At 25.8% G+C, this 12,645-nt stretch overlaps 1 protein-coding gene across 1 annotated transcript; it reads left to right on the forward strand.

Annotated features, from left to right (window-relative positions):
• Nucleotides 1-2,870: 2,870 nt before the first annotated feature.
• LOC107486833 (protein TWIN SISTER of FT-like) lies at nt 2,871-5,813 on the forward strand. The gene is made up of 4 exons (XM_021141375.2): nt 2,871-3,077; nt 3,173-3,234; nt 5,321-5,361; nt 5,456-5,813. The coding sequence occupies exons 1-4, from the start codon at nt 2,871-2,873 to the stop codon at nt 5,686-5,688; spliced, it is 543 nt and encodes a 180-aa protein (XP_020997034.1). The 3' UTR covers nt 5,689-5,813.
• Nucleotides 5,814-12,645: the final 6,832 nt, after the last annotated feature.

Here is a 12,645-nt window from a genome sequence, read left to right on the forward strand (position 1 = left end):
ATTGATTGAAAAACTTAATTTTAATTATATATAATAGATTAACATTTGTTGTGAGCGTAATACTGAAGTGTAAGACTATAAAAGAAAAAATTACTACTTTTGTTTTTCCTTTTCTTTCCCAAAAGGTTATTGTCAAACAATCTAGATTCCATGCCAAAAAAATTTAAACTGGACCAGAAAGAATCCTTCTTTTATTCTCAACGAATGGAAGCAAAAGAAATAACCGAGAATAACTTCTCGTTCTTATCATTGACAGATTGTGATGTAATACATATTTACTAAAAAAATAGAAAAAGAATATTGTCTGATTACATCAATTTGGAAGAGGTTCTGACCATGATATTTAATTATTAAAGGATTATTAAATATAGATGAGTTTTATGGTACTTATGTTATAGTGTCTAAATTATCTAACTTTTTTTTAAAGTAAAAAATAAAACGTTTAAAATAAAAGTAAATCATGTAAAATTTATTAAATATTATTTATTTACCTTTTTTAGTAACTTAGGTAAAAAGTGAAAGGCACCATAACATTCACCTTAAATATATTGCATCGTTATTTTGACAAAACATAAAGATATAGTAAACAAATCTCTTAGGAAAAATCTAGACGAACAGCAACTTTATTAAATTATGGCCAGCATGTAATTAGCAAAAGAAAAGTGAGTAATCCTACACCGTTGAATGAAATCTCACACCATTAAAAATATCATTAATGACTAGTTGATGACTACAAATTACAAAAATTAATGCTCCTAACACTCTTCAATCTCTTAAAATCGAGCATAAAAAAGTTAAATAAAAAATGTTTTTTCAACACATAAAAAAGTTAAAAAAATTAATATTTAATTTGTATTTTCAATCAAAAAATTATTTATAATATCCTTAATTAATATCTTTAAAATATTTATTGTAAGACACCAAAAAAAAATATTTATTATTGAGAATAAACTATTAAAATGGTATCCGAAAGTTTATGTTGCTAACAAAAACAACTTTAAGAAGGCTAACAACAAATAAATTTTTGAAAGATTTAAAAACACGACAGAAAAAACTAGATATTAAATATATATTTAAATAAAAGACTTCAAAGAACAAATTTTCATTCAAATTTTTCTAATTCTTATTAGAAAAATAAAATATTTTTATTCTTAAAATTTGATAATTTTATATTAAGTAATTTAAAAAAAATATTTTGAATGACTATATATTTTTTAAAAAATATAAAGATCAAATTTTGTTTTAAATTTTTGTGTGTATTTTTTAAATATTTATTCAAATATTATTACAAAAATTTAGATAAAATGAATAAGCTATTCGTTAAATACAAAATTTTTTTATCAATTATAAAAAACATTATATTTATTGGTTATTTCTGTCATATTTTAAAATTATTTAGAGACAATTTTATCAAAAATATTTTGCAAAAATCTTTTTGTCAATACTTAAATTTTTTGAGTAATAAATTGATAAGTAACTCGATTGTTAATGTTGTTTTATTAAAAGTGAAAGAATTAAACAAAATTTTTAAACAATGATAACACAACAGAAAATACTATTAAAAGAAAATAGCTAAAAATTACAAAAGATTAAAGCATTTGATGATAAAGACTAGAATAATGAATTAAATTAAGACTTGCATTCTCTTTGCACGTTGTAATTGCAAATTCAATTCGTGACTGAGACAAAACAAGCTAAGAAATTTGGATGTTTCTTCCTTTTTGGAAAGAATAGATATATAATATATACTATATCTGGTAGAATATTTTCTACAATCCCAGTCAATATTAATCAACTATGTATTTTTTTTATTAGACAATAATATGCGAACAACTACTAAATAAAATTATTTTTATAAAATTTAATTTAGTAAATATTATTTTTTTATAAATAAAATTCTTATTACATATTTATATATTATATGTATAAAATATAAATTATTAAAATAAATCATTAACACTTATTAAAATACTCGATATAATAACTAGAATAAAAAAAACACAATAAAAACACAACTAAAATACTCAATATTGTATTCTTTTAATGAATGACTACCTATTCACACAAAAAATAAAAATAAAGTTGTTAAGAGAAAAGAATATATTGCTTTACAAAAAAGTAAAGATTTCAAAAGTTACTTTATATGCTATTTATTATACATTATTTCTTAGACTCATATTATTGTCTGGTACAGCTGTATATTAATAAATTTTAAAAAAAAACTTATTATTTATGAAACTGATTTGAATAGGTTACTGTTAACTCCTCAAACGTTTATAAATTATAATTAGTTACAGGTAAAGGAGAGCAAAATTATTAATAAATACCTTGAGTTTGTTTGTTTTTAAAATGGATGGAGGACTTGATTTGTTTTCGTTTTAGTTTATGCACGAACCATTAATATAAAAAAAATCATGTGGCTCAATTATTATTGCTATGGTGCATAGAATAGTTCAAGTAATGAACTACTAAACTTTAGTACTTTCTTTTGATTATTAAATCGCTCATAATATTGAGTTAGAAATATTTTATTATCATTCTAATTAAGGAACTCACCAAAGTATATATGCACATATATTTTAGACATCAATCATAAGATATTCATAAATATCTCAAGTATATTTAGTTTACACTTTTTAAGATATGTTTTTTTTTAAATAAGAAATATTTAGTTTTTTTAAATATTTAATAGATGATCGATATTTTTTTATATTTATTCTTTATTTGAATTAATATTAATCGACTTTTTTTTTTAACTCAGTAGTCACGCTGAAGGGAGCTAAACGCATAAATAGGGGATAAGCCCTCTCACGTTCTAATAAAATTTGACGATAGACAGTTAAACAAACTGACTAAACATAAATAGCTGTATGCCTAGAACAACAATAATGGATCCTCTTACTGTTGGAGGGGTAATCGGAGATGTTGTTGATCCTTTTGTAAGTTGTGTTTCTCTGAGGATTGTATATCACAATAACTCAGAAGTTGTTAATAGTTTGGAGTTGAAGCCATCCCAAATTATCAACCAACCAAGAGTTGACGTTGGTGGTGATGATTTTAGAACTTTTTACACTCTGGTACGTAGAATTTACTACTTTGTATTTTCTCTGTTATTACCGTATATTTTAAAATTTCATATAATGAATAATTATATCTGTATATTATGATACAGATAATGGTGGACCCTGATGCACCTAGTCCTACTCATCCAAATATGAGAGAGTATTTGCACTGGTGAGTCCATAGTTCTGTATCTCCATCTGTGTCTGTTACACATTACATGACTGAATTGTGTGAGTACCCAGTACTAAGTAATATAGTTGTTTCTTAAGTTTCTTATAAATGGTTAAAATTTGAGGGTCTTTTATTTAAATAAAAAATTTATTATTCATATGCAAAAATATATTATTTTGTGCATTTAGTTATGTTTTTACAGTTAAAAAATATAGAAATAAAAAAGTATATTTTCTTATTAAGAGTATGCGAAAATGAGAAAAAAATTTTGTATTAATATAATTTTTTATTTTTGTATTCTTTAACCTAAATGCACAAAATGATATATTATGTATCTGCATTTAAATCAGTAAATAATGAATTTTTTATTTTAATAAAAAACTTAAAATTTGTTAGCCTAAAAACTGTAGTAATGTTGACTGTGCTTTTCTTGTATATAATAGTGTAACTCACATCTTACTTGAATTTTCGAGAGTGTCTAATTATAATAAAAAAATTTACATGACCCAAAATAAATGGTCACATTCAATATATGTATGATATAGCTGAAGTTAATATTTAATTGAAAACCTATTAAATTGAAGGAATCGTTTTATTTGTATTTGTATTTTTTTTAATTTTATAAAGAAAATAGAGATAAAAAAAATAAAAATTTTATTGTTTTCACCAAAATGTAATAATAAAATTTGTTAGCTTTAAATAGGAAGTCTCTACTATTTAAAAAATTTAAAAATATTATTAATTGATATTCCATTTAAGTAATATTATTAAAAAATGTTTGAATTTTAAAATAAAAAGAAAAAAAATCTCAAATTGAGAGTACAAATTTTAGAAAATTCAAAATTCTTTTAGCCAGTAACATGAAAATTCAAAATTTATATTAAAATTAAAAATGAACTAATCTCATCACTTTATACTGCATATACCTTAAAATAATTTACAATTTCTTAACGATTTTAGACTTTATTAACATGTGAAAAAAGTTTCCTGGTAATGGAAACAGAAGTAATATATGCAAGGCTTGTAAGCTAGATAGATAAACAGTTTAATTAAATTTTTTTTAAAAATAGTTTAAACAATAAATACTTATATTAAAAATAACTTATAAATAAATTATTTTGTATTTAATTTTTTAAGTTTTAAAAGTGCTTATCTTTAAAAAAAATGTGATAAAATTTTTTTTATTATGAGTGAAATAAAATTTTTTTAATTTTTCTATAAATACTTAAATAACTTCTTAGAAAGCTATAGTTTAATTTCGAAAATTGTATTAGATATTAATAGTTTATGGGTGTTCGTGATGCGGTTTGGATTAGATGATTTTTTTTCTTAAATAATCCGATCCGATCTAATTTCAAACGGTTTTGATTAGATTGGATTTGCGATTTTGTAAATTAAAAAAATTAAATATATATAACAAGTCTCAACATCACTTTTTAAATAATCAACAATGACATAATAAGTCTCAATAATATTTTAAAAAGCCAACGAAAAATATAACAATAGAAATAAAATTATAGGTTAGTTAAAATAAATAAATAAATAACATATTAAACATAAAATATTTATTAAATAATAATAATACATATATAATATAAAAATATATAACAAATTGAACATGCTATAAGTATAATTTTAAATATAATAATAAAATAATAATATTATAGCACATTATGCGGTTTAGATTAGATTGGATCAGTTATAAAGAGTAGATCTAAAATTCGATCCGATCATTTACAAAAATAGAATTCAATCAATGATTTTCGATTTAAATTGGATTGGATAAACAATTTAATTTAAATTGGTTTAAATTTAAATACCTTAATTAATACTACTATTTTTTATAAATTAAAAACTCAAAAAAATAATTTTTGAAACTTCCCAATCTGGTCCTAAGATTATCTAAGAATATAATACACACATTACTCATTGTAGCATGACATATGTTTTGAAGTCATGACAATGCAATCAACATGTATCCCATAATAATACGTTCTCTAACTATGTATCATATCCTAATTAATAACTTAAAAATATCTCTATATATCACTGATGAGTTTTGCTTCGATCTTAAACCATGGTTTAGGTTGGTAATGAATATCCCAGGGACGACAGGAACGAGCTTCGGTAAGCAGTCAATCAATTAATATATCATATTATGTAGAATAATGTGATTATTAAATAAACCAAAATTTAACTAAGTGAAAGGTAACAAATGCAGGACAAGAGATAGTTGGATACGAAAGTCCAAGACCAATAGCAGGAATACATAGAATGGTGTTTGTGTTGTTCAAACAAATGAGGAGGCAAGAAGTGATACACCCTCCAAGATGGCGTAACAACTTCAACACTCGTGACTTCGCACAAGTGTACAATCTTGGATCTCCTGTTGCTGCTCTCTACTTCAATTGCCAGCGGGAGAGCGGTTGGGGTGGAAGGAGAATCATCATTTAGCTTTCTTCAAGCTTATCAACCCAAAAATGGGCTTAGGCCCACCCACCCTTAATTTACCAAAATGGGCTTTTTTATTCATAAGTTCTAAAACACTACTCGTTTAAAACCTAAACCCATCACCAAAATTCGGCCTCTATCCTTCAACAAAAATAACAAAACTACTATTATTTTCTTTATCGTTATTATGACCCATAACTATATAATAATAATACTCAAAAGGGTCTGAAAGTTGTACTAGTTATAAGTTATTGAATTAAACAAGGCACTGATAAATGTGTGAAGAATGTGTGAGTGTATTATGTACCTAATATTAGGAGTTGTCCAATCTATTGGAGTAGTTAAGATTGGAAGTTGTCCAATCTACTGACCAATAAAAAAAAAACAAGGCTGATAAAGTCCTTGGATCAATGGCAGCATTATCTGCCTCACTAGGAACTGTACCTAGAATCAAATTCTCAATGAGAAATATAAAATCCATATTAGTAGTAATAGTGTGTGTGAACGAATGTGTGTTGTGTAATGCTAAAAAAAACAAGGCAGAGGTGATTTGTGTCAAATATAAGTTTGAGCTCTATCTTATATTTTTTTAAGGTTAATATTAGAATTTACTTTTTAAATAACGAATTGAATGATGACTTTTAATGGATTTTGAAAAAAAAAATTGGTTTTAATATTTAGTTTTATATTCTTATCTATTTAGACTTTTTATATTTAATTTAAATTTTAAAATTACGAAAGAGTACATAAATACTGTGCAATCAATTCATTTTTTTTCATTGATTTACATAAAAATAATAATAATAGTAATAGGATTAGGACTCAACCTAATTTTCAACAGCCAAGTGTTAACTTAACTTACAAAAAAATTTTCACAGGATCATGACATAAAACAAAAAGATGTACAAAGAAAATTTGAGACATCTTATAACTTTTTCTCCAAATTTAACTTACTGCATCTTACTTTTCATTGGTTTTTTCTTACAAACCTCACCATATTTGTCTTTTTCAACGAGACTCAGACAGACTAAATTGAAAAAAAGAAATACAACATGTAAATCATGAAAGAGAAGAACTGAGAACAGTTTAGGTAGCTGTGAGAACTGAACTCAGTGCTCTTTTTTTTCTCTTACCTTCAACTCTTGGCTGTTCACTCTTATTATAGAAAAGTGAAGCTTCCAAGGTTAAATCAAGTTCAAATCATATGCTGTCTTTTTCTCCAATTCATCAGATCTTGCAGTAGCTTGGTCAGAGGAAAGAGAGAAGAGCGAATCTAAGACATGCAACTTACCTTCTCTTTCATCCTTTTTCTTCAAACTCCATTGATCTTGTCCGTTGAACTTAACTTTGGTCCCAAATTTTATTTCTGAGTCTTGATGAGCTTCTGACCATGTTTGACTTGATTTTTACCATGGTTGCTTGAATTGTGCTAAGAGCTGGCAATCTATACCTTACTCGCAGGTACTCAACCCGGACCAACCCGTTCGGGTAGGGTTGTCTACCCTACCCACTGTGGGTAGGATAGGGTGCGGTGCGAGTTCACCTGCGGGTAGGATAGGGTACGGGTTCAGGGTATACCATACCCTACCCTACCCGCACCCCTAATATATTATATAATATATATGTAAAAGTTATGTATGTAGTGAAGAAAGTCAGTGTTGAACCCACAATCTTTCTCTTATAAAAACTTGAAATAACCACTAAACTAATTGATGATCATATTATTTATAATTTTATGTTAGATTTTTTTATGATTTTATTATTTTTAATTTTAATTTGAATTTAGTTTTTATTTTCTATTTTATTAATATGTATGAAATTTGGAATTGTTGAATTTTATATTTGTTTAAAAATTTTTTATTTTTCTACGGGTAGGGTCAGGTAGGGTAGAGTTTAGAACTTTAGGGTGCGGGTAGGGTTAGGGTTGAGAAATTCTCAATCCGCAGGTAGGGTAGAATAGAATTTTAAAAAAGTTTTCAACTCGTGGGTAAGGTTAGAATAGAGTCCAAACCCTACTCTATCCTACTTATTGCCAACCCTAATTGTGCTTCAAGCTTGCTAGATTTTTTCATAGTTTCTTGGTGTAGCCCAACTCGAGAAAGAAGTCTTTTGACGTTCTCAGACCAAATGAAAATAGTTTCTTGGTTGTAGCCATTTTTCTTTGTTTAGATTTAAAAACAATCTTTTTATTTTTCTCCGTAACCTAGTTTTTGCAGTTTTTATTTCCTTCTTTCTTCTTAGTTGAGTGACGTGACCGAGAAAGAGGAGAGAAAAGAGAGAGTTTGGCTTTTGGTGGAAGCTTTAAAAAAATTAATTAAAATAAATTTGGAGTTCAAATTTCTGAATAATAACTTAGTGAAAAGTGTGGCTTTGACTCTGTGATCGCGGAATAGACTTTGGATGATTTAGGCTATCTTTCTTTCTTTTCTTTTATTTGATTTAGAGACTTGTTATAGCACTTGATTTATTTATAATGGACCAAGATTTGTATTTGTGTGGACTTGATATTTGTTTCTTGTGCCATATTTATTGAATTATTTTCTTGCACACAAATACAACATAATTATATAAACAATTAATAATCCTTTAATAATATTTGTTCATCACTTTAATCAAATATTAGTTTTTTAAATTCAACAATAATTAATCTTTATTATCTAATTAATTTAATGTATATGATGTCCTATTTTTATTTTTTAAAATTTTATTTTAGAATATTTTATACTTTCAAATTAGTGTGAAATCTATTCCATGAAAGACGGTGATATTGTACTATAATATAACACATATGCAAAGGTGTATTATAGGCCAAATAAATTACAATAAATAGTAGTACTACAAGACAAGCAAATTTTATCTTTTTTATTATCAATTAGTTAATTAGTATTAATATTTTTATACTTTTATATATACACAAATCTAAAAAAATTCCAAGTACAACAAAGTGTTGAGACTTAATACTGGCCAAACATTGGTTGGAATTTATTGAAAAAATTGGTTTACAGACATGAACGGTAAAATATTGCAACTCTATCTTAGAATTCGCCACAACTTTAAGCTCGATTATTTTAAAAAATAAAGAATTCAGCTCCCACCTACGATGCACGGACACCGACACGGATACGAGACACGATACGATACGGAATACGTCGACACGCGAATTTTAAAATTTTACATAACATTAGAACACGCATACATATAAAATATAAAGTATTTTTTAGATAAATCGTAACGATATTTTGATATTTATTGATATTAAAATATAAATTAAAATTTTTAATTATTTTTAATGTCTTATTTTAATTATATGAAATATTTAAAATATTTGTTTTAATAAATAATAATATATACTATATCTAAATTTATTTTAAGAATATATATTAAGAATAAGATTAGACACGCTGATACGTGATGGTATTTAGGTGTATTCAAACGTGTTCGGTGAAAATTTTTTTATCTTTTATTAAAACACAGTTAGACACAACAGACATATATGTCAGACGAGTGTCAGTGAATAACGTATTTAAAATGTGTTTTGCATACAAATACATGAACTCCGCAAAATATCCTTGTTTCGTAGGCTCCCACCAATGCTTATTGAATGGTATATATATTAGTTGTGTATGTGTATAGTGTGCACCCTGATTTCAAAAAGTCAACTATACAGCATATTCTCATAACAACAATTGCACCTGCATGTCTTCATCGCAACAAAAGTATAGTGCCACTAAATTAAAATTCTGAGGGTGAAACACAAAAGTATCTGTTCTTTCTTCAATAAATTTATATACTCGATCGCGATCTTTTTGTGTCCTAAATACAAGTAGATCCAAACACTGCCTAATAAGACTAAAGTACTTTCACATGGAAATTGATCTCTATTCTCTATCTACACCCCAACACGACAAATATCTTTGCAAGACCACAATAATATTATTGTTCCACAGAACCGATCCATCTACAACTCATTGGGACCACTATATCAATGTATATATGCCTTTTCTATTTATTTTCTTTTAGAGATTAGACTCCTTATTAATAAATTTTAACAGTAATCTAATTCATACACATACATTCTGATATAGATCAGTTAGATAAAGATGTTAAGAATATTTTTTTAAGATATTTTTTAATAATTAAAATTTAAATGAGAATAGAGAAGAAAAAGGCTGGAATTTAGAATTTTTAAAATTAATATATATAATAAGAGTATTTTAATCATTTTTTATAATAAGGGTATTGTAGTTATTTTTTATAAAAAATAATATTTAGACCGATATAAAATTTTATTCACTATTTTTTGACCAAATTAATTTATCTAGCCTAATTTTGACAAAAAATAATATTATTTAATCAATTATATGTGTTAAATTTTAATTATTAAAAAATATTTTTAGACGTCTTTATCGAAGTGATTTAAGGGAATACATATATATTTAAAGGAACACATACATATTTAAAGGAATAATTTACATGGTTCGGTATAGTTTAATTTTGTTTCATTAAGGGACGAAGAGAGTTTTAGAAATTCATTGTAATTTTAGAATATTCACACAAGGTACTTTATATGGATGTTGGCTTATCTTTGCAGCGGTAAGTGTCGTTCACTCGTTCTGATATTGGAATACTTCTGTTTCGTGAAATTTAGATTTAATTTGTGCAAAGGAAAAGTATATGGAACCAATTAATAATCAGCCAAAAATGGAATAACATAATTAATTATAATTAGTTTTATTAATTTATAATTTAATTTATTTTTTAAATTATTGTTGACCACGTTTAAAACATGAGAGAAGATACGCTAGTGATAGAAGAGAATCACGGAACAGATGCTTTGATAATTCATTAGTTGATTCCATATAATTAATTATGTTTTATTAATGCGTAATACATAAAATATAGAAATCATATCCAAAACTATCCAATTTATAAAAAAAAACATCCGTGGCTTATATAAAGTTGGTTCTTAGCATTGTTGTTGTACAAAACATATATAGTTATATATAATATCTCATTTAAGAAGGAATTCATTTTTTTCTTCCCTTATTTTTTCAGGTTTCTTTCTTTTTAATCTTCTATTCTTCTTCCTAAATATGACTTAATACACTATCTCCAAAAATATTGTTGAATTAATTGATATATAAATAAGAAATAATCATACAAAAAAAAAAACCAAAAAGTATGTATTATAGTTGTCTATGACAAATATGTTGTTTACAAATTAAAAACATGATTATATATATAGATAGAAAAGTATAAATTTTGTTTATATATAATATTTTTAAGAATAATAACAAAAATATAAGAAGGGCAATGAATTGTGAAGGAAAAAAAATGAATGAAAGAAAAATAACTCTGGAATTGGAATTGCTTGTTATATATATAGTTTTGCTAAATTTGTTCTAAACATGTGGATGAAAAGCTTGGAATTCGGTGCAATTTGGTGTATTATATTCTGCCAGATTCAGAATATTCTCAAATCACAACTATCGTCATTATTTTTACGTTGGAATGGCACATTGCATGACATTGTGTTTAATATATGACCATCACTAGTGCTTTAAAAAATTTTGGATTCAATTGCACGCACTAAATTAGATCCTTCACTATTTACCAAATTCACACACAAATTCATTATTCATATTCTGATTGTGATTAATTAGTAATTATTTAAATTTTATTTTTTAAAAAATATAAAATTATTAATTATTAATTACAGTTGTTTAAAATTGGCTGATTAAAAGTTGTTTCTCTATACTTTTTCAAAATAATTACACTTTACATTTCTGTTAAAATTTTTTCATAGGCATTGAGGCAATCGAGCATTCTACTAAAATAATATCTTTAAACCAATCAAAATACTAGATATTTCATTCTTAGTCAACAAGCTCAGCTAATTCATGATAATTCTAAGTACTAAACATTGGATTGCAGCCAAGCGTGTATTGATAGAAATCTATACATGGCTTCGTGTATTATGGCTCAAATTTAGTATTGTGGAAGTGCACCCTAAGTTTGTGAGGGAGAAAGGAGAGGAGAATGTAAGAGTGTATAATATACTTAGATATATGAATAATGTTACTTAGAGAAGTGAGTGTTAGTTATTCTAAAGTCTGTTTTAGTTAGCTCTCATAAAACAGAGCATGTATGTATACAAAAAAAGAGTATTTAAAATGTGTTTTTCATAGTTATTAATAATTATATGTTTTTTATAATACTTTTTGCATAAGAAAAAAATATTCAAGAATTCAAGTTTCATAATTCATGTCGAATGGTCATTATTAATAATTGTTTTTCTTTTTTTTTTAGTTGTTTTCCACATAAGAAAACATTTTTTGATAGGCAAATCATATTACTTTTTTTTTTTGTTGATACAGAGAATCTAGCTAACACTGAGAATCACTATGATATAGCAACGAAAAGAAATTTAAGACATTGGTATGGAGCCTGAATAGAAGTATTGAGGTTAGCGAAGCAGAGAAAGAGGCTGAGAAAAGAGAAGATTGCTTTACTGAATGTGTGAATGTATGCTACTTACATAATGCTTACACTAAACCAGATTACTATTTATAGTAGTAACTATAACTACCTAACGGCTATAAACCAATATAACTAACATAACCGTCACTATGTCAGCCACATCTTCAGGAAGGCCAACTTCCCACAATTACTGTTTAGTCTTTTTGTGTTTTGGGCCTTTGGCCCGTCTCATATCAAGGAAAAAAAAAAAGAAAACTCCTTTTAAATTTAGGTGAAAAAGTAGTTGAGACTTTAGTTTGAGTGACAAATTATGTGCCTCTTAATGTGTTGTATCCGAATTCGAAACTTGTGAAAATCAAGTAGTAGATAAGAACCCTTAAGTGTTCGGTATGTGAGTGTGTAGTGTGAGTAAATTTGTGATGTAATCCCTAGAATTGGAGGCTATTCAATCAAATTAACAAAAAAAAAAAAAATCCTTAA

This window comes from Arachis duranensis, chromosome 4, assembly GCF_000817695.3.
Source record: "Arachis duranensis cultivar V14167 chromosome 4, aradu.V14167.gnm2.J7QH, whole genome shotgun sequence".
Classification (NCBI taxonomy): Eukaryota; Viridiplantae; Streptophyta; class Magnoliopsida; order Fabales; family Fabaceae; genus Arachis; species Arachis duranensis.